Source organism: Vigna radiata, chromosome 2, assembly GCF_000741045.1.
Source record: "Vigna radiata var. radiata cultivar VC1973A chromosome 2, Vradiata_ver6, whole genome shotgun sequence".
NCBI classification, from domain to species: domain Eukaryota; kingdom Viridiplantae; phylum Streptophyta; class Magnoliopsida; order Fabales; family Fabaceae; genus Vigna; species Vigna radiata.
This window is the reverse complement of record NC_028352.1, coordinates 24564926-24586692: the sequence shown is the minus strand read 5'-3', so window position 1 is coordinate 24586692 and position 21767 is coordinate 24564926. Positions and strand designations below refer to the sequence as shown.

Genomic DNA, 21767 nt, shown 5'->3' with positions numbered 1-21767 from the left:
TATTAATTTGAAATTTTTGGACATCTCAGTAGGTACAGTTTATTCCTTCAAGTTGACGCTTTATATATTCTTGCCAACTCTGACCTTTGCTGGTTGTTTTGCCCATAACTTTCTCCACCGAACTCCAAATGAGTTGATTCTTGTTTTGTTNGAATCTAGACTCAAAGACCTTTCAAATTATGCATTGTTGATTAAGTTTAGGGATTTTTGGCCATTGTAATCGATTACAAGAACACTTTAAACGATTACACGAACAAAAATCTGGTTTTGGACAAAAACTTGTGCTGTGGGAGCCAGCTTTGGACACATAGGTAGCCAAAGAAATTTTACGTAAGTTTTTCATATTTCTTGAATGGATGAGACTTCTTTTTGGTGTTTAAGTGTGAGTAGAGTCTAAAAACTAAGGTTTGGGAAACCCATGGTAGTCTCACAAACATTGTTTCTTTCGTGCATGATGGAGTTCCAAAACATGTCTTCCCACAATCTGCTCACGCCTAAACACCAAAATCAATTGTAAACCATTGGATTCATGTCAAAAACTTATTAATATTGCGCATTACTTTGTCATCAAAATATACACAACGGAAATGAAATGAAATTGCACATTAAGTAATCATGAAAGCTATCATCTTATTGCAATAACAATTTGTACATAAATATCATTGTTTGTTACAAAGCAAAAAATCCATCTTCGTCTAAATACAAACAAAATCTCTACAAATGAAACTAATCCTGTAACAATCCATATTCCGCTGACGCTTCCATTCTTCTAATGTTCTCATTGTCCAGGATCCACTCCCAATATGCTACAACCTGGGATAAAACTTCAATCATGGGTGGCTTGCGGCAAAGAGGCATAATGGAAAAATGGTGGAGACGAAGGTTAGGGTTCGCCCAACACGAAAACGCCAATGCTCGAGAAGATGGTTAGGATTCGCGCAACACACGAAAACCACAAAACAACACGACACCGAGAAGGCACATTACCATTGGTGGATAGGGACGTCCAAGACGACTTCAATGTTGCACAACAAGGTGCTGAGTCGCACCATAAACAAAGAGTATAAGAGAGGTGGGAGACCGACCAAGAGGAACGATGGAGATGAAGATGGGCCAAGGCTTTAGGGTTCCACATAAAGACGAGAGAGATGAGAGAACGGGAGTGATAAGAGAGACAAACTGCGAATGAAAGAAGAATAGGGAAAACATGAAAAGAAATTTCGTATTTTTCCTTTCCAATAATACCCTTCCCTAATTAATTGAATATTGAATTTGTTTTTCAAATTGAGCCAATGAACAACTGCCATGTGGTGTTGTCAAAACAGTGTCAAAATTTTGGTGTCAAAGAAGCGTTTTCCTTTTCTTTTCCTTCATTTAATAACAATTTTCTCTCTCTTTCCACTAAGTGGCCCCACGGAAAAATTGCAAAAGAATTGATGAAGTAACAAAATGTACCCAAGAAAATTGCACCACAAATCATACTGCACACAAAGCATTGCCACTAACCCAATTTAATTTCATTGATATAATATTGCAAATATTAACATTTAATATATTATACACATTTTAACAAATTAATTAAAACAATTATAATTAATTTTATCTACTCCCTCAACACTTTTTAAACCAAAAAAACACAATAATAATAAATTATTTTAATATAACAAATAAAAATATATTATTTTTATTTTTCACGGTCTTACATTGTTTGCATGAACTCGGGTTTTGGAGATGAAAGAGCAAAGGTGACTTTGTAATGTCTAAAAGGGTTGACACACGTTATTATCAGTACTGAAAATTTTGATCAGAGAAGATTTTGATTTTTGATACATCTGGGAAAGGTTTCGTGAAGATCGTTTGAGTTCTGGAAACAATATTTTGATTCTCTAGGATTAAGTTGTTGATGTCAGTCATAAGTCCTTAAGATTGTTGTAGAAAAACTGACAAAATCATGAACAAAAGATTTCCTTAGACGTGTAGATCATTGTCCATGAGGACTTATCCATAGTATATTTTCTCAAGCTCTCAAGATACAACAGGAACTTTCCAAAAATTTTTAAGGATATAGAACTAGCAAGTATTCTCTTAAAGAGAAGAGTAAAATCCAAGATAAGAGAAGAAAGGAAGCTCGCACAAAAATAAAATATGTGCAAGGGAGAAAAAGAACTCAACTATGCTAAAGAAAGAGAGCTTGTTCTGATTTTATTTTTTTTGTGCGTCTTTGGAATGAAATTAGTGGCTCTATTTACAGAGAAGAAAACCAAGGGAAAGAGGCCAAGGTCCATATCACACAAGAAAATCCTGAGCCTTACAGGTTGTTGAGATGCAGTGGGTAGAAATCTTGAGAGTTATGGATGCAACATTAGCACTACTTGTGGAAAAAGTTAAAAAAAAAAAAAACAAAATTTGGTGAAAGATTTATTTTGCAATATAAAAACGCACAAGTTTATAACAACAAGGTGGGTCTGAAATCTGTCTTGAAGGAGAGAAAGATTAGTGTGAGAATCAGACTAAGAAGAAGAAATAATGCAAATCATAACAAACCAAATATTTGATATTTAAAAAGGAAGATACTTGGGCTTGGAAAGAAGATTAGGATGGAGTGTTTACAATAAGGTCTACATACAATATATTGCAAAATGTTTTAGCAAAAAAGAATATTGTTTAAAGTTTTTTGGTAATTTGAAAACTCTTTTGAATACACACAATATTTTGGGTGGACATTCCTGTTGAATAAGGTATCAATAAAGGAGAACTTAGTACACAGAGGTGTTGAGCTAGAAAGTACTTCTCTTCGATCAAACACAAAATCTCTTTTGTCACGTTTTCATACTAAACTGATACTAATGTCCTATTCAATGTCCAAACTACGTACCATGGTGGAAATTCTGAAAAGGTGGAACATGATAATAGAATTGTTGCAATATGGGGAGATAAAGAAATACAAGAGCTTAACTATTTCTACTATTCAAACAACAATATGGAAAATATAAAATGTTGGACTAAATGTCAATGACCAACTACAAGATTATTGGATAATTTATATACTGCATTAACTATAATAGGAAAGAAATCCCTACAAAAAGAGATGCATTTGACCCATTCACCATGCTTAAAATTATAATACAGTTACATTTGAAATGTGTTTTTGATTTTCTTTTTAATACAGTATAAATATGTAACATTCGAAATTTTGCAAAATCATCAAAAAGGAAAATTAACACCTCACAGTTACAAATAAACACAATTTTATTAATGAAATTATTTGGTTTTCTAAGTTAAATGTTTGACAGTGGAGAGTTGTAATAGGAAGCAAGAAACCATAGGAAAGTTGAGAAAAGCAGAAAGAAATTTCATTTCAGAGTGGGAAGTTTCCTTCTTTGTTCTGTTGTTGATCCATGGTGTCAGAAAGAGGCATTCCTCTTGTTTCTGGCAAACCCAACAACGTCAAAGTGGAGGATATTATAACCACACCAAACACGCCATAAGAGAAAACCTTGTTCTTTCTCCCAGCAGATATCAGAAACGGACTGAAGATGCACCCAAACACCACAGCCTGTCTCGCAACTGATGCTGTAGTGTTCCTCACGCATGTCGGAAACAACTCCACCATGAATATGAGAAACACGTTAAAAGCAGTGCATGCACAGAAAAATGATGTCACTTCAAAACCCACCTTAACACCTTCACTGCCTATCACCACACACACTATGCAACATATCCCACTTCCTACTGAGAACACAAGAATCGATAACTTTCTCCTGCAGTTTCTCAAGAAATACGTCACCACGCAAGACGGTATTTCCATCAACGCATTCAACACAACTGCAATGTATATGTTGTAGTTCAAGTTTCCCACTGCCAATGGCATCCCAAAATACACCATTCCAATGCCAAGACCTAACCCCATAACTCCCACCATCCGTTTTTGAGCCCAACTTGTTCTTAACAACACTGCTATCGATGAGTAGAGTTCACAAAATGAAACCCTTTTTTCTTCAGCTGGTGGATTTAAATTTGCAGCGTTTTCATTAACTCCTTTCAGCATTTCCATTGCTTCTTTGATTCGACCTTGCATGAGAAGCCACCTTGGAGACTCGGTGACGAAAAGATAAGCAATGAAAGAGTATGAAATAGCAGGAACAGAAATCCACACGTAAAGATATTTCCATGGAGAATTTCTGTTGGCATAAGCCACACCTGGCAAGAACATGTACCCTGATGTGAAGAAAACGAACTCTATAATCCCCACCGTGAACCTCCACTCGGTGCTCACTTTCTCCATCAGTAACACCAAGCAACATGTTGAGATGGACGATCGACAGAACCCAATGAGAAATTTTAAGGCTGAGTATATCCAAACGTTGGTGCAGAAGATGATGAGGATTGAAATTACGGACATTGATAAACAAGAGAGAATGAGCATGTTCTTTCTTCCGAGAGATGTNTCGGCCATGGTGGCAAGAAGAAAGGAACCGAGAAGGCAACCGAAGAAGAAGGAGGATTGGGGTAAACCTGTGATGAAGCTGCTGGCACATTCAAGGCCAAACTGTGAAATGATTGTCTTGGAAGAGGGACCATCCCATTCCCATGAAGACTTTTGGAGCTTGCAGATGTCGGAATTTAAGGTGCATGTTGTCGTGTGGTTGGTGCAGTGCCACGTCGGGTAATGGTCAGTGAAGATTCCTATGAATAGTTGTTGTGAATCGAAGAACATTGCGACTGACACGAGGATGCATTGAAGGAACTGTGTCCATCCAAAGTTCCCCAAAGCCTTCTCTATCATTTCATCCCATGACACATTCATATTCTTCTGTTGCTCGGTTGCATCTTTACCAGAATCCTCCATTTCAATTCAGTGCTTGCTGCTGCTGCATATTCTTATATGATGATTTTTTTAGGCAAAAGCACCATTATTTTGAATTTATTTTTAAATAATTATTATGGAAATAAACAAATTTTTTAAAAATGATGAAAGGTCAAAATAAAGGTTATTGGGTTTTTCTCTCTAATTTAAAAAATCTGAGTGATTTTAGAATATTTGAAAGAGCAGCCGTTTGTTGGCTTTTAGAAATGTTTATGGATGTCTTTTGGAGTTATTTACATGACAAGAAACTAAAGCAAATATATGTGTTTTTTATTCTTGTATTTTTTTTAAACTTGATTTTGATCATTTAACCTTTTTATTTTATTTTTTAGAATATGTGGCGTGATTGAAAGTCTTTATTCAATTTCGATTACCATATTTAATTTGGAGAATGACACTGATAGTTTGATTGATAGGATATATAAAGTGGATTCTTCTATCACAAAATTTCATTAAAGAAAAAACAAACTTAATTCAATTTTAAATTTCATGTGTATTTCTCAATCTGTTGGAAATATTCACTTTTCCAAGTTAAATTTAGGCTTAATTGCTTTGTTAAATGGTTTTTCTAGTTATAGATTACGTTTCAAAAAGTTATAAAAATGGCATGAATTAAGTCTTTTCTATTAAATTGATATAAATAGAATTAATTTTACACTGATGTAGTTATGAAATCTAATCTTTTTCTTCTCTTTCATATGCTTTTTTTGCAATCCCATCTTTTTCTCTTTTCTCTTTTTATATTAATGAGTGGGAAATATTATTTTTTTTTTTTCATAAAGAAACTCAACTTCCATGGCCACAAGATTTGATTGGGGGACGTGTCCACATGTGTTTCTCAATGTTTGTTGTTACGAGAATTAATGCTGTAATTATTTTATATTAATGCTGTCACAGGTTTTGTTTTCGGATATGAATCCTTTTCAAGTTTTCATACTAAATACATTTCTATGGTGTTGCATTCAGCTTTAATTTTATTAAAAATAATAAATAATTAATATTTAAAGTATTTATTATTTATGAATAATAAATCCTTGATGTTGTAATATTTTTTATACAAACTAAATGTACGTATTATATTATTAGAACTGTAAAATAAATTTAATAAATAATAATAATAATATAATATTAATAATAATTATTATAATAATAAAAATATAATAATATTAGAAAAAATATAATAATAATAATAATAATAATAATTTTTATTGTATTTAATTTAATAATATAAGTTACATTTTAAATTACATTATAAACTAATTTAATAATATAAATTACATTGTAAATTAATTAAAACGTAAAAGACATTTAAATGTAAATTTAACTGAAGATGTAAAAGACCTTGTTGGTGGTGATGATGTGAAGATCTTATAAACTTGAATTTTGTTAGAGTTGATTATTTTAGAGGGAATTTGAAGGCTTCCAAACTGCAGAAAGAGAAAAAGGAAAAAAAAAATGTCCTTCAATTATGAAAATCATTAATATAGATAAAGAAAAAATTGAAAGTTGAAAAAAAAAATGAGAGAGATGAGATTTAAAAGTCAACCAAGTGAAGTTAACTCTATTTATGTCAATTTAATAAAGAGACTGATATAAATTTTATAACTTTTAGTATTTAATGTATATACTTTTAAATTATCAATTATCAATTTCATTTCTCGTACTCATAAACCAATTTCCATTAAAAACATTTTGTCTAATATGACTGACACCTAATTATTAATATTGACAATCTTTTGACACGTTTCAAGTCTCTACTGTCAAATCATCACTCACTTAACACCGTCAGTCTACATCTAACGGAGAGGACCTTATTGACACACATTTTTCTATTATTAGATACAACTGACACTTTTAAACCTAAAAATTAATTTTTAAAATATAAAAAAAATGGTAATTTAGTAAATTGAAATAATAATAATAGTAATAACTATTATTATTAATATTATTATTATTATAAAGAGAGAAAAGATCATTATTATGATTATTATTAATTATTACGATTATTATTAATTATTATCATTAATATTATTAATTATTATTATTATTAGTTATTATTTTTGCTTCCTGATGTAATACTTTCAGTGGTAATAAAATATATTCACATAATTGAAAGTGTAAGGGTTAAAAGGATATTTTATTAAAAATTATTTTAAATCTTTGCAAAGCACTTATAATTGGAAAAATAGTTAATCTCGCAAATCTTTCCTTTCAATCGCTCGCAATTATTTTAAAGCGAATAGTTAATAGTCTTCCAAATCTGTGCATTCCATTACTCGTGAATAGTTAATTCTTCACAAGTGATAAGACGTTAAGTCAAAACATTTTTTTTTTTAATTTGAGAACTAACTTGTCAATTTATAAAAATGCAAAGAACAAGCAAAAGTAAACATGAATATAAGAAAAACATATATTTTTCAAAACATAATTATTTTATTTAAGGGTACTTTAAGAAAGTTGTCACCTACTTATCTAGGGCTAAGGGTAGAAAGTACAATAAATCTAGACATAAAAAAGTTTTGACGATAAATAAATAATAAGGAAATTATTTATGTACACTTAAAATATTGATTAACACCTAATATACTCACTTACACTGTGTTCGCTTGAACAGATAATACTGTTCAAGCGAATTTGGGAGCGCAGATTAAATTTGAAATCGTGTTCGCTTCTGCCAATTTGAGAGAACGGAAAAGCGCCGATTTGAGTGGATGACCGATACTTTGCACTGTTTCCACCATCTCTCCAATATGCAAAGATTTGAGCTGATTTATACTTAAAAGACCTAAATGCCCTGTGCAAAGATTTGTGGTGATGGAAGGGACCCTTATCCGGATACAGTGTTAACGTATCCGGATCCACGTTTTGAACATGAATGGTAAGGGACCCTTATCCGGATACAACTTCCCATATTCGAATCCAGGGTTTTAAAGGTTCTGCTAAGGAAGGTTATCCGGATACAAGTCTGTGTATCCGGTTCCACCTTTATTATATTTTTTTAATATTTTAAAAATTAATTTGACTTATTATTAATTAATTTCTTTTCTTTATTAACATTTATACATTTAAATATAACATTAAAAAATAACATTTTATATTACTAAAATAACTAGGGACATTTTGGTAATCTTTCATTTCTACCAATTAAACAAATTTTTTAATTCTATCACATCAATCAAATCCTACACTAATTCTCACAAACTTTACCCTCAAATCCACTCTCAATTACCCACAAATCTACTCAAAAAAACAACAACAAAATTACTCTCAAATCCACTCAAATCCACTCAAATCATCTCCCCCAAATTCATTCATAAGAACATAGCATTAGAAAGAACAAAAGTTAACACTATAATGTGAATAACAAATTATATAGGATTAAATAACATTAACGTGAATAACAAATTATTTGCAATTCATAGTTAAACTAGCCAAAGACATTGTGTGATGTTTTTCTTTTTTTGGTTATGATAGAATAGAATAGAACTTTTCAAGATAAGAAAGTTCAACTTCTTTTGTCTATTTTCATTTAATTTCGATTACCATAGTTGGATTAACACGTCTGCTATGTTTGATTGATAGGACATAGTGGATTCTTCTATCACAAAATTTCATTAAAAAAACAAACTTTATTCCTGGGTCAATAATTTTTAAATTATATTTTAAAAATTTTAAATTTTATTAACAAATATTAACAACTTTTTATTAATTTCTTTTATTTCTTTTATTATTTATTATGATTATTAAATTTTTTGTTTAAAAAACTGAAATTTTTTTAATAAAATTTAAAATTTTTATATTTATTTTTTATTTAATAATCATAATAAATAATAATACATATTAAAAAGTTATAAATTAAAATTTAATATTTTAAATTAAAATATTATTTATTTATTAAAAACTATAAAAGATATTATAAAATTAAAAACAAATTGAAAAACCGTAATTGGAAATAGGGTTACAATATTAACGTATTTCAAAATACGGTTAACATATTTTTTTTATTTTTTTTGTTTTTAAATTAATTAAATATTTATTATATTAAAAAAACAATTTTTAATTGTACAATTTAAATAAATAATTTTTAATTCTTTTTACAATTTAAAATGTTAAATTTTTAATATTTTTAATACATTTTTTTATTGTCATTAATAAATAAAAAACAGAGTAAAAAAAGTTTAATCAAAATTCGGAAACCGGTTAAGAAAATTTGTTAACCGTATTTCGAATGCCGGTTAAATAAATTTTTTAACCGATTTTTGAACACCGACAATAATATTTTTGATAAGAGTATGTTTGGTATTTTGGATGTGCAGGATCAACTTTTGGAGTTACAGGATGAACTTCCCAACAAACTTTATTCCTGGGTCAATAATTTTTGGAGCTAGGGTTGACATTAAAGGAAGCATCTTTTAAGTTGACCAAGTCAACTTCATTTGCACCAAGTCAATAATTTTTGGAGCTAGGGTTTCCATTTGCCAAGACATTTTGGCACGTGTGTAGAATAAATTAGGGTTTTGCTCTCTCTTTTATGAGACACTGGAGTTTCTTGAGTTATAAATAGAGATCTTCGTACAGTATAAAAATCACTTTAAAATTTAGAATTTAGGGAAATATTATCAAAAATAACTTCTTTGGAGAGTACCCGAACACAACTTCACCTTCACTCATTTCTATATAGCTTCCGCATCCACCATAGCTTGGAGGAGTAGCAAGAGAGATGGAGGATTCAGTTCCAGTTTTTACAACCTCTGATTCTGTTGTGCAGGAAAACAATATTCAGTATTCCGAGGAAATGATAGAAAATGGTCTGCGAAGATTTGGATGGTCGGGGATGATTCAATGCATCCTTGTCTCCATCGCTATGTACTTCGATGCACAGCAATCCTTCATCGCCATCTACTCTGACGAGTACCCCACTTGGCACTGCGCAGATCCCACAACATGCACATCACATTCCGATCTCTGCAAGCTTCCAAAGTCATCATGGGCGTGGGATGGACCCTCTTCTAAGACAATCATATCACAGTTTGGCCTTGAATGCGCCAGCAGCTTCATCACAGGTTTACCCCAATCCTCCTTCTTCCTAGGTTGCCTTCTTGGTTCCTTTGTTCTTGCCACCTTGGCTGACACATCTCTAGGAAGAAAGAACCTCCTTGTTCTCTCCTGTTTCTTTATGTCCTTAGCTTCTGCTACCACTGTCTTCTCAACCAATGTTTGGACCTACTCCTGTTTTAAGTTCATCATTGGCTTTTGGCGTTCTTCCATTGCAACGTGTGTTCTAGTGTTACTAACGGAGAAAGTGAGCACAGAGTGGAGGTTTACTGTGGGTGTTCTTGAATATTTTTTCTTCACTTTGGGGTGTATGACCTTGCCTGGAATAGCTTACTTGAACAGAAATTCCTCATGGAAATTTCTTTATGTGTGGACGTCCGTTCCTCCTTTTTGTTATTCTGTAATTGCTTACCTCTTTGTTGCGGAGTCTCCGAGGTGGCTTCTCATGCAAGGTCGAGAGCAAGAAGCCATGGCAATGCTTACAGGAATTTCTTATTCTGCAGTAGAAAATGGCTCTAATAATCTAACTGCAGGCCTACTAAGAGTTCCTGCTGTTAAACGAAAGTCAATTTTGGAACTGTACTCATCAATAGCAGAGTTGTTTGAGAGAAGTTGGGTTGGCAAACGGGTGGTGGCAACGGTGGTACTTGGTTTTGGGATTGGCATGGTGTATTTTGGCATGCCTTTGGCCGTGGGGAACTTAGGATTCAACATTTACTGGGGTGTTGTGCTCAATGCCTTCATGGAAATACCCTCTTGTGTGGCCACATACTTCTTGGGAAACTGCAGAAGAAAGCCATCGATTCTTGCATTCTCGGTAGCAAGTGGGATATGCTGCATATTGTGTGCAGTGGTTAGTGATGGGATCAAAGTGGCCAAGGTGGGGATATCATTGGTTGCATTTTTCTGTGATGCCACTGCGTATAATGTGTTTCTCATTTACGTCGTAGAGGTGTTTCCGACGAGTGTACGGAACACCACGACCTCATTGGTGAGGCAAGCTGCTGTGTTTGGTAACATATTCAGTCCATTTCTTATATCTGCGGGAAGGAAGAATGAAATTTTCTCTTATGGCGTGTTTGGAGTAGTTATAATGTCAACCTGTTTGACTTTGGTCTGTTTGCCTGAAACCAAAGGAATAGCTCTTTCTGATACCATTGACCAGCAAGAGAAAAAGGACAACATATCTGTATAAAATGCTTAAATGGGTCAGCTTTGTGTTTGTTGCATTGTTGGGAAAAGCTATGTACGTTTTCTTGTTGAATAAAATATTCTTATAAAGTTTAATGAATATTTAATTTTATAATTTATTTCCTGAAATTTTCACATTATCTCTTAAATGTTTTTGAAAATAATTAAATTATTTTTCTTCCTTGTCAAATTCCCTTAAGAAATTTTAAACAAATTTGACGAAGAAAACTCCAAACTTTTTTTTTGCATTTTAACCAAATTTAAAAATTATTCTTACTTTATAATTTTGGTAATTATTAAATCAAATAACATTCCACTAAATTTTGGTAATATTTATAAGTTATGATATTTCACTAAAATTTATTTTATTTTTGATGAAATAAAATTCACTGATTAAATAAATTATATTTATATAAAATATTGAAACCTCGTCTATATATAACTTCACAAATTCAAACAAATTCAAAATTAAGTGGTATAATCCACTAGAAGATGAAACACATTGTATGTCTCCAGCCACAAGCAACCAAAGTTATTTTGTAACCCTGTCAAATTTACACTTATGATCACATCAGAAGTTAATACCAACAATCTAAGTTATGGACAGCATCAGAATTCAATTTCATACCAATAATTTATCTAGATTTTTATTCATAAATGTATCAAAGTTTAATTCTCGAAAATGAAATACTAATAATACATTCTCATGATATATTTTTGCAGAATGTAGAATCATAATCATTATATAATCTCATAATGTTAGCTTGTACAAGTTTGAGAAAAGCTTTAATATTTATACATAATCGATTATGTTTTATGTTTAAAACATAATTAATTATAAGTTTCTTCGCAATTTTCTTAATTAATGCGAAAAAAGTTTAACGCATAAAATATGTCTCCTCTTTTGTGCTTTTCAATATTTTATTTGTTTCGTTTCAAATCTTCTTCATTTTTGTTGCATCCTTTGCGCCTACAACTTCCTCGCCTAGATCCAAAAAAGACATAAGGGAGAAATCTGAGAAAAATACTTTACATTAATCAGTAGCAGCCACGGTCTTTTAATCCCCATCAATGATGTGAGAAGTGGGTTGAATATGAGGATTATTTGTAATGAAAAGAACTTCATAAAGGGGGTTTACACTTACACATAAAGCACTGTATGCAGACATGAATATACATTATTGATTTTAATAACATCTAGAGAAGAATGAAAAAGTATTCAATGAAATACAGCAACATCTAAAACCTAAATAAAATGTGCTATTCAACTGCATGACTCAATAACAAGAAAATAGTGAAACTCAAAATCAGGCATTCCACTTCTAATACATCTATATGATCCCAAATTTTCACCACAAAAATGATAGATAGAGACAATAATTAGATGCAATTGTAACATAATACTCTATTTTTTTTAGTAAATTGAAGCTTGAGTAATTGCAAAATCAATGTTTAAGAAAACTAAAAGTGGTTTCTCACTTCTGGTAAAAAATAAATAACCAAGCCATAAGGTGTTCATTACAGAAAAACTAGGCAATCACAGTCATTTATTCTTGGATAATGATGCATGTGGTGGAAAATGTGCTTGATATTTGAAAGAAAGAGGGTTTAAATGTTCAAATGCTTAACATCACACAACTTTTAAAATATAGAAAAGAAGGACACCCATCTATCTACAGGAAGCAGTGAAGTTCTCTAACACAAGAACAATTGCAAACATTGGTGCCTGGCTGGTATCCCTGATGTGTGGAATGAACTCCTTTATGCCTATATTTTCTACCAATAACATATGTTTCACATGGAAAGCTTGCAAATAGCATGTGTTCAAATGACACGTTCTTTCTATATCTTTCAGGTTATTTAATCATTTTATAATTAATCAAACAAAATTGTAAAGTAAATCTCCTTTAACATGTTTATAGAACACCACTGTTATTCAAACACATTACTACGCTTAGCAGGGTTAATTCTGTGTGTAAATATCATTAGCAGGGAGCAGTAGACAAGTTAACATATGTGTGGATATAAGCGCAGATTAGAAAGACACAAACAAACAGCACCAAGATAATAATCCACATGGGTCTTCATGGGAGGATAGTGGCGAGACCCAGGCAGTATCTGCATATCACCCACGTTGTCCAAATGCCAAAAAAATTATAAAAAAAAAGTCATACGCATCGAACACAACGAAATTACTGACGAAAGGCAGGACACGACAGCAGAAGAGACAACTTTCAGTTGCCTGGGCTGTTTTCAAAAAGTCGAACAAAGCCGGATGTGATCTGTTGATCTATAAAGGACGGTGCGCTTGGGAATACACTCCAAAACCTCTTCATGCAACTAAGTTTTCAAGGGCTCGGCACGTTCCAATTCACAGTACAATGGCGGAATGTCCTCCGATTAATTTGTTGAACGACGCAGTTTTTGCAAGTCACGGTGAAAACTCCGTTGAGTTTTTCTCCTTGGTGTGGGGTGCTTCTCTTTAGGATTTTCAATTCCAAATTCTGAATATGATTTTGAAATGCAAAATTGAAAAGTAATAATAGCATGACACGCTTTTACATTCATTTGACACATAATACAAAGATAAAATAGTCCAAAAAGTATAAAATTTTGTAATTTTTCAAAAAAGAAAAGAATAGAAAGTAAATAAAAATAATATCAAATAAATATAAAAAATTTAAATGTGTCAAAAACTTATTTCTAAAATTGAAACACACACACCCCTTTCTCTAGTGTTGTTTCCACATCATTTACATTTTTTTTTTATTTTACATGTGGATCACTAAAAAGATGACTAGTGTTGTTTCACATCATTTACTTTTTCTTTATTTTACATGTGGACCACTGAAAAGATGACAAGTGACATATAAAAAATTTGTTACTTTTTGAATGTAAAAGAATCGTTACCTATTTTATTTTGGAGAATGACAGTGATAGATAGGACATGTGGATTCTTCTATCACAAAACTTTATTCTTGGGTCAATAATCTTTCTACATAGCTTCTGCGTCCACCACTGCTTGGAGGAGTAGCAAGAGAGATGGAGGATTCGGTTCCAGTTTTGACAACCTCTGATTCTGTTGTGCAGGAAAACAATATTCAGTATTCCGAGGAAATGATAGAAAATGGTCTGCGAAGATTTGGGTGGTCGGGGATGATTCAATGCATCCTTGTGTCCATCGCTATGTACTTCGATGCACAGCAATCCTTCATCGCCATCTACTCTGACGAGTACCCCACTTGGCACTGCGCAGATCCCACAACATGCACATCACATTCCGANCTCTGCAAGCTTCCAAAGTCATCATGGGCNTGGGATGGACCCTCTTCTAAGACAATCATATCACAGTTTNGCCTTGAATGCGCCAGCAGCTTCATCACAGGTTTACCCCAATCCTCCTTCTTCCTAGGTTGCCTTCTTGGTTCCTTTGTTCTTGCCACCTTGGCTGACACATCTCTAGGAAGAAAGAACCTCCTTGTTCTCTCCTGTTTCTTTATGTCCTTAGCTTCTGCTACCACTGTCTTCTCAACCAATGTTTGGACCTACTCCTGTTTTAAGTTCATCATTGGCTTTTGGCGTTCTTCCATTGCAACGTGTGTTCTGGTGTTACTGACGGAGAAAGTGAGCACAGAGTGGAGGTTTACTGTGGGTATTCTTGAATATTTCTGCTTCACTTTGGGGTATATGACCTTGCCTGGAATAGCTTACTTGAACAGAAATTCCTCATGGAAATTTCTTTATGTGTGGACGTCCGTTCCTNNTNTTTGTTATTCTGTAATTGCTTACCTCTTTGTTGCGGAGTCTCCGAGGTGGCTTCTCATGCAAGGTCGAGAGCAAGAAGCCATGGCAATGCTTACAGGAATTTCTTATTCTGCAGTAGAAAATGACTCTAATCTAACTGCAGGCCTACTAAGAGTTCCTGCTGTTAAACAAAAGTCAATTTTGGAACTGTACTCATCAATAGCAGAGTTGTTTGAGAGAAATTGGGTTGGCAAACGGGTGGTGGCAACGGTGGTGCTTGGTTTTGGGATTGGCATGGTGTATTTTGGCATGCCTTTGGCCGTGGGGAACTTAGGATTCGACATTTACTGGGGTGTTGTGTTCAATGCCTTCATGGAAATACCCTCTTGTGTGGCCACATACTTCTTGGGAAACTGCAGAAGAAAGCCATCAATTCTTGCATTCTCGGTAGCAAGTGGGATATGCTGCATATTGTGTGCAGTGGTTAGCGATGGGATCAAAGTGGCCAAGGTGGGGATATCATTGGTTGCATTTTTCTGTGATGTCACTGCTTATAATGTGTTTCTCATTTACGTGATAGAGGTGTTTCCCACGAGTGTACGGAACACCACGACCTCGTTGGTGAGGCAAGCTGCTGTGTTTGGTAACATATTCAGTCCATTTCTTATATCTGCGGGGAGGAAGAATGAAATTTTCTCTTATGGCGTGTTTGGAGTAGTTATAATGTCATCCTGTTTGACTTTGGTCTGTTTGCCTGAGACCAAAGGAATAGCTCTTTCTGATACCATTGACCAGCAAGAGAAAAAGGACAACATATCTGCGTAAAATGCCTAAATGGGTCAGCTTATATTTGCTGCATTGTTGGGAAAAGTTATGTACGTTTTCTTGTTGAATAAAATATTCTTACCAAGTTTAATTCGGATTAAACTAAACTATTTAAATTTTAAAGGCTCAAACTAAACATAAAATATTCTTGATGTCGATTGGGCGGGTTGTCTTGTCTCAGTACAAGTTGCTCCATTATTGGTGCATGTTTCCTGTGCATGTTGATATCGTGTCAAAACACAAGAAGCAGTATCATGCCTCCAAAATCCATATCCTACAGTTAGTCTGAATATTGAGTGATTGCTTCTGCATGCACTGTGATTACTCAGCCTTGACTATTGAATTTGTTTCCCTCAAACATTCTTTTTAGATTGAATGACTGTAAACCTATTAATATATCAAGGAAAATACAATCATAAACCATTCAGTCAATTTCTTTTCCAAAATGATGTACAGTCGTATCAAGATCAACGTGAGCAACTAAATTCACAGCCTCCTCAAGTTTCATGTTCTCTTAAAATATTACTTATTTAAAGCGACGTTGTATACCTCTCCACAAGCACATTTTACCACGTGACGAATCTCCTGTAAAATCAGAGGCGCATCTCCATGAGTGCAAGGGAAATTAAGATAAGGGTATTGGATATTGTCACTTGATTATTCCTATTTGAAGTCATGATTCTTCCAGATGACTATTTAAGTACCTCGTATACAATTTATGTGGATTAAACTTATCTTACCTTAAGTTTCTCAACTTGTTTCTCTAGAGATTGCAAGTATTCAGTTTCTCCAGCTTTGTCTGACAAAAGAGCTTTATATTCCTCTTCAAGAGCGGTTAAACCTGCTGCTTTCAGCTCCGGCTAGCGTAGCTCGTTCATTAGAATTAAATAAAATAATTTACAAAATCGTTGATAACAAGCCACAAATTTATTACCTGTCTCAATAAGAGAAGAAAAGAAAACAGCTTACCAATCAAAGATCTTATATTAATGAATGTATTAGGAAAAACTTATAAATAAAATGGAAATCATTTTTCACTTGACCATCCTAGAAGTGGAAATTATGATAATCACACATTTCTCAATAATTCGTGCACAATAACAACAGACCTTAAACTCATTTTCTCTGCACTTCACATCCTCGATAGCCAGTTTTATCTAAAGACAAAAAAGACATAATAGTAAGAAGCAAATAAAGTATACAGAAAATGCAAGCATAATACCATATTAAAAATCAAAATCTTCCTATTCTTATTTTCTTGAAAGAACTAAAGGTTGGAAAAGAAATCCTAGAATATCTTTAGACCCCTAATTACACTTCAGGGTCATTTTTTGCATCCCTATGTTTGTAAAAATCAATCAACGACTATTTTAACAAACTTGTCAAGGGGAAAATGGCTGCAACTAATTGACTTTGTTAAAACTTGAAAAATGGTAATTTTGGGAAAATAACTTTTGCTAACCAGAAAAAGAATATCAACTAAGTTAAGGAGAACTTGAACCATGATTAGATGAAACGCCATTTAAATAGAATGAACCACAATTTTCATGTAGAAGGAAGTTATAAAACGGAGAAATAAACACTAAATTGAAGAAATTTTTTTGGTTTGCAACTCTCGATATTTTAATTGAAAAGTATGTAGGAAAAAGTGTCCTTGCCTATCCATTTGTATAAATGAGATCAATTTTCCAGAAATTCAGCAGATCAAACTTCGAAGACACTGAATCATTTTAAATTAGAATGTTAGCGTATGCTTAAAACGCCAGGGTTCAACCTTAATCACGGTAAATGGGGTGTCCCGTGTACATATTCAGTCATGTATTATTATAAAAAATATGGCTGGAATGGAAAAAGTGTAGAAGCTGTAGAAAACGGAAATGGAAAAAGGAAAGAGAAAGAAGGAAGGTTATTTTTGGAACGTATTTTCAAAATTTAGGAGGACCAGGAGAATTTAAATCTTATTGAAATTATTTGTTTAATTTAAAATTGAATTTTAGTTTGTAGAATGAATTAAATATTTCATTGTATTTGGTATAAAAAAAAAAAGAAAAACAACTGCACTCAGCAAAAACAAATTTAACAACCGAAAGCTTGAGTAATTTATACTTCACAGCCTAAATGGGATGCAGATAACTAACCTTGGTGTTCTCGGTAAGAACCTTGGCTTTCAGAGTAAGAATCTCCTCAAGCCTTGCTTTAGCAGAATCCAATTCATTGATTAAATTGGTCCTTACAACACTCCCCTGTCAAACAAAGATAAATTAGCAGATTCCAACTCCATGTAGTATATATTAATGAAAGAAGTGGTCTACCAAGTTATCCACGACAAGGTTGCAAGTCGCACCAGTCTTTCCTGCAAGTTATGAAACGAAAGCTTGGACATCAAATTTAGTTTTAAAAAATGGATTGTAAAATGCCCGTTAGTTTAATAACAAAAAAAAAAATAATAATAAACATCCGATTCAATGTTCAGCCTTGACAAAACCAAGGTATCCCAATCATTATTGATTTAGTAGGGTATTCATGGAGTGGTTTGAGTTTAAGCTCAAACTGCTGAACAAAATTCAACTGGTTCTCAATTTGAGAAATTAAACCAAGCCATCCTATCTTAGAACCAGTCCAACAATGTGATAGACAGTCATAACTGTAATGCATCTTAAAGTACAAGAACATTGGTTTGATCATGTGTTGCTATTAAATTTGTGTTGAGTTATGTGAACATGTTTATCTCCTTTTCTCCTGAAAGTTTTGGTGGAGTTTAAGAGTCCTTTTTCGTTAAAAGTTGTGTCAAACACCACACTAAAGTATAGAGCCATGCCTTCAGCTTTACTTATTTCCCCCACAACCTTTCCGTTGGCCTGTATAAACTCAAAAAGAAAGTGACAAGACATCAGAAAGGTATATAGGTCAAATAATTAAATTAATAAAACCTAAGAATGGGATGAAGTTTTCTTTGCTTTATTCTTTCTTTCAGTCAATAATTTATAAAACAAAATCATACCATATGCCAAGGACCCTTATTTTGACAGGAACTTTTGGATATATACGAGTAGTCCTGATAAATTTATAGTTATTTGTAAGAATAAAAAAGGGCATACCAAGTTATGCTTTTGCAGTTCCCTGCTAATCTTCCAAGTACTACTGACCCATTCCTGTCGGATACTTCTTTTCAGTACAAAGTTGCAACTAACTGAATGAAAGAACTAGCATCGAAATGAAACCATAGCTGATAACAGGATAGAATAATTGGACAAGTATCCTGGATACTCAGTGAATAAAAACTAATCCCTCCGGATTTGAACATAAGAAAATATCAACTAATATCAAGGGACTGAATATTTTTGAAAATTAAATCTGAATTAAATAAACGATAATTATGGGAAGATTTCATTAGGAAAAGTGCTAACCAGAAATAATTAAAGAATTAAAAGTGAAAAATTTTCTACTGAAATTGTAGCAGTGCACTCTTGAGATTTCCAATGCAGCTCAACATAATATTTAGTAAACTTCTTACTTATTGATTCCTTACAGAACTTGTTAGCCGGATCATTTTATTGATTGATCTATTCACATTTTTATCCACCATTGTGGAGATGAGAGACATTTCTTTGGAACTGATGATAAAGACTCTTCACCTGACCTCTCTTTTACTAATGCAATAGCTAAGAACGGCGGTAATTTGAATAAAAAAGGGTGCAGTAGTGGTAATGTCATTGAGGTCAAAAGGGAAGAGTTTCTTAATGGCACGACTCATTCCTTATGTCATGACTTCTTTATTGTATAACTTCCGTCCATTTTCCCTTCGAGTAGTGCTAAGATCAGTGTGTTGGGCATATTGGGTTTGGGATGTCGGCCATTTTGCTCACAATATGGAAATTAGGGGTTGGACGTGTTGGGCTTTGAGGTGTGGGTGCATCGTGGACCACATATAAAGGTGGTTTGGTGATCTATGATAGAATTCATTCATGTGTGAGAGAGAGATAGAGAGACAGAGGGAGAGAGATTGATGGCACTAAATATTTATAGACTAACTGTTCACGAGAGTAATTGAGTTAAAAACAGGAAACCGTTCTTCCACGCAGAACACTTATATGTATTTCAAATGGAATTATTTCCCAAAAATAATAACCCCTTTGATGCCTACATTGTTTCTAATTGTTCAATTGCTTTCATGCATTGAGCCTACCCTCCAAAGGTCACCGAGAAATAACAAAGAATAATAATAATGAAAGTCAACCTGTTGCTTCTGTAATTTGGCATTCATGTCCTCTGCAACCTTGCTATAGTATGCTCTGAAAGGTTAAAAAAATTTAGATGACTATGCATCGAATGTGTAAGATTACTCCCTAAGTATCTTCAGTTACCTCTTCTCTGAGAGTTTGGAAGATAACCCAACTCTCTCTTGCTGAATAAGCTCCAAAGTCTGTTGGTAGAGTCAAGGATAAGAATACCATGAACACAGCTCAAGACTTTACCAAAACAAGAAATAAGGCCCAAATTCTACGTAACCAATCATAAGAAAAGACTTACTAGAAAAGACAACTTTATTGTTGCATGTATATATAGCTACCACATTTGAGTTTTGCTTTTTTGAACTCGAGATTTCATAACGGGTGAAATGGTTGGTCAAACAAAATTGAAAATTGACTAAGATATGCTTCGAATGGCTCAAATATCATCTTAAAAAATGAATTTTAACTCAACTTTAAAATAAATCTACTTATGTATTATGTTCAGCCTAATACATTTAGACCAAGATGGGTTCGATACATCTCGGCCATGATGACTTGGTAAGTCTGAGATATAGGACTGGATACATCTCGGTGCGGGACAAATCGGTTCCAAGAACAACTTATATTATATAATTTGGTCATATTTATAATTGATGAAGGATCTCCGATACGGTAAATTAGCTAATACATAAACAAACTTTCATTTAGAAAAGAAACTTGATTCATTTTACTTTATTGACTTTTTTCCTACCATAATTGCATACTTAGAAACTATGACATTAACAACGAACATATCACGCTCTACACTGTAGTGGGAAAAGGTAGCTCAACTAAAAATAAATAAAAACTGTTCCAACACGTTCACAGTTAAGCCCCAGAGGTCAGTTTTAAAATGATAAAATCCTGATGCCAAAACTTATACTATGGAACCAATTGAATTAGACCTGGGAGAGTTTGATTGTGTCAAACTCCAAAGAGGCAATCCTTTTCTGTTTTTCCAATATCTTCGAGCATATCTCGCCCTTTGCGGCCCTCATCTTCTCAGTGTCTTCCTTGAGTTGCGTAATTCCCGATTTTGCTGCACAGTTACAGAGCATAGCTACTTCGGCTCACATTATGCATGAATTTTACATTTTCCTCTTGTTACAAACTTATATTATAATTATGATAAATTATATCAATGATGATTAATCACTTCATAGAAAACTAAACTCTAAATAAAATAATAGTAACGTCATGAACGCTCCACGGGCAATTGAAGGAAAGTGGTGACCTGATTCAATGTCGCTTTCCAAAGTGCGTACGTTTGTCAGTTGCATTTCTTCTTCGACGGAAATCTTCGCCGCTTCATCCTCCACGTCTAATTCAATTTCAGTTTCCATTTTCAGTTCGATTAAAATAAATAAATGAATGAAGTAACATTGAATGAATTCCGATTCGCAGGTACCGTTCATTTGAGAGCGGAGAGTTTTCATGTACTGCAAGTACTCCTCCATCTTCTTCCACAATCGGAGAAACGAGTTTCGCGGTGATTCAAAAACCGATAGACGATGTAAGCGTTTCTGGATTTGGAGGGAAAGAGTATTTGTATGTATTTTTTAAAATTAAAGGGTGTTTCTGGATTCGCGAGAACGACTGACAAGGTAATCGTATTTTTTAAAATTTAATAAAATAATAGAAGTTATTATTAAATATTATAATTAAAAACCATAAAAAAAAAACAAAATTTGTAAAATATATTTAATTTATCTTTTCTGTTTATTTCATGTATGAAATATTAAATAATACAATTATTATAGGAAAGTTGACTATATATATAGAAAATAATTATACTCAAAGACCAATTAAAAAAA

General features: G+C 33.1%; 4 protein-coding genes and 1 long non-coding RNA gene across 5 annotated transcripts; 2 read left to right on the top strand and 3 right to left on the bottom strand.

The window, feature by feature from the left end:
* Positions 1-3358: 3358 nt before the first annotated feature.
* LOC106753689 (organic cation/carnitine transporter 3-like) lies at positions 3359-4849 on the bottom strand. The gene has a single exon (XM_014635547.1). It carries the CDS (start codon positions 4847-4849, stop codon positions 3359-3361), a length of 1491 nt encoding a protein of 496 aa, XP_014491033.1.
* A 4705-nt stretch (positions 4850-9554) lies between these two features.
* On the top strand, positions 9555-11117 carry LOC106755990 (organic cation/carnitine transporter 3-like). The gene has a single exon (XM_014638228.2). It carries the CDS (start codon positions 9588-9590, stop codon positions 11115-11117), a length of 1530 nt encoding a protein of 509 aa, XP_014493714.1. The 5' UTR covers positions 9555-9587.
* A 2948-nt stretch (positions 11118-14065) lies between these two features.
* LOC106755947 (organic cation/carnitine transporter 3-like) lies at positions 14066-16149 on the top strand. Its single transcript, XM_014638180.2, has one exon. It carries the CDS (start codon positions 14156-14158, stop codon positions 15680-15682), a length of 1527 nt encoding a protein of 508 aa, XP_014493666.1. The 5' UTR covers positions 14066-14155; the 3' UTR covers positions 15683-16149.
* A 55-nt stretch (positions 16150-16204) lies between these two features.
* LOC106753682 lies at positions 16205-21469 on the bottom strand. Its single transcript, XM_014635535.2, has 10 exons — positions 21362-21469; positions 21188-21274; positions 20859-20992; positions 20047-20105; positions 19920-19974; positions 18478-18540; positions 17821-17925; positions 16792-16839; positions 16423-16542; positions 16205-16267 (listed from the first exon to the last, which is right to left on the bottom strand). Exons 1-10 carry the CDS (start codon positions 21408-21410, stop codon positions 16205-16207), a joined length of 783 nt encoding a protein of 260 aa, XP_014491021.1. The 5' UTR covers positions 21411-21469.
* On the bottom strand, positions 18425-20063 carry LOC111240651. The gene is made up of 4 exons (XR_002666072.1): positions 20047-20063; positions 19920-19974; positions 18781-18834; positions 18425-18540 (listed from the first exon to the last, which is right to left on the bottom strand). It is a non-coding gene; the product is annotated as an uncharacterized LOC111240651 (long non-coding RNA).
* Positions 21470-21767: the final 298 nt, after the last annotated feature.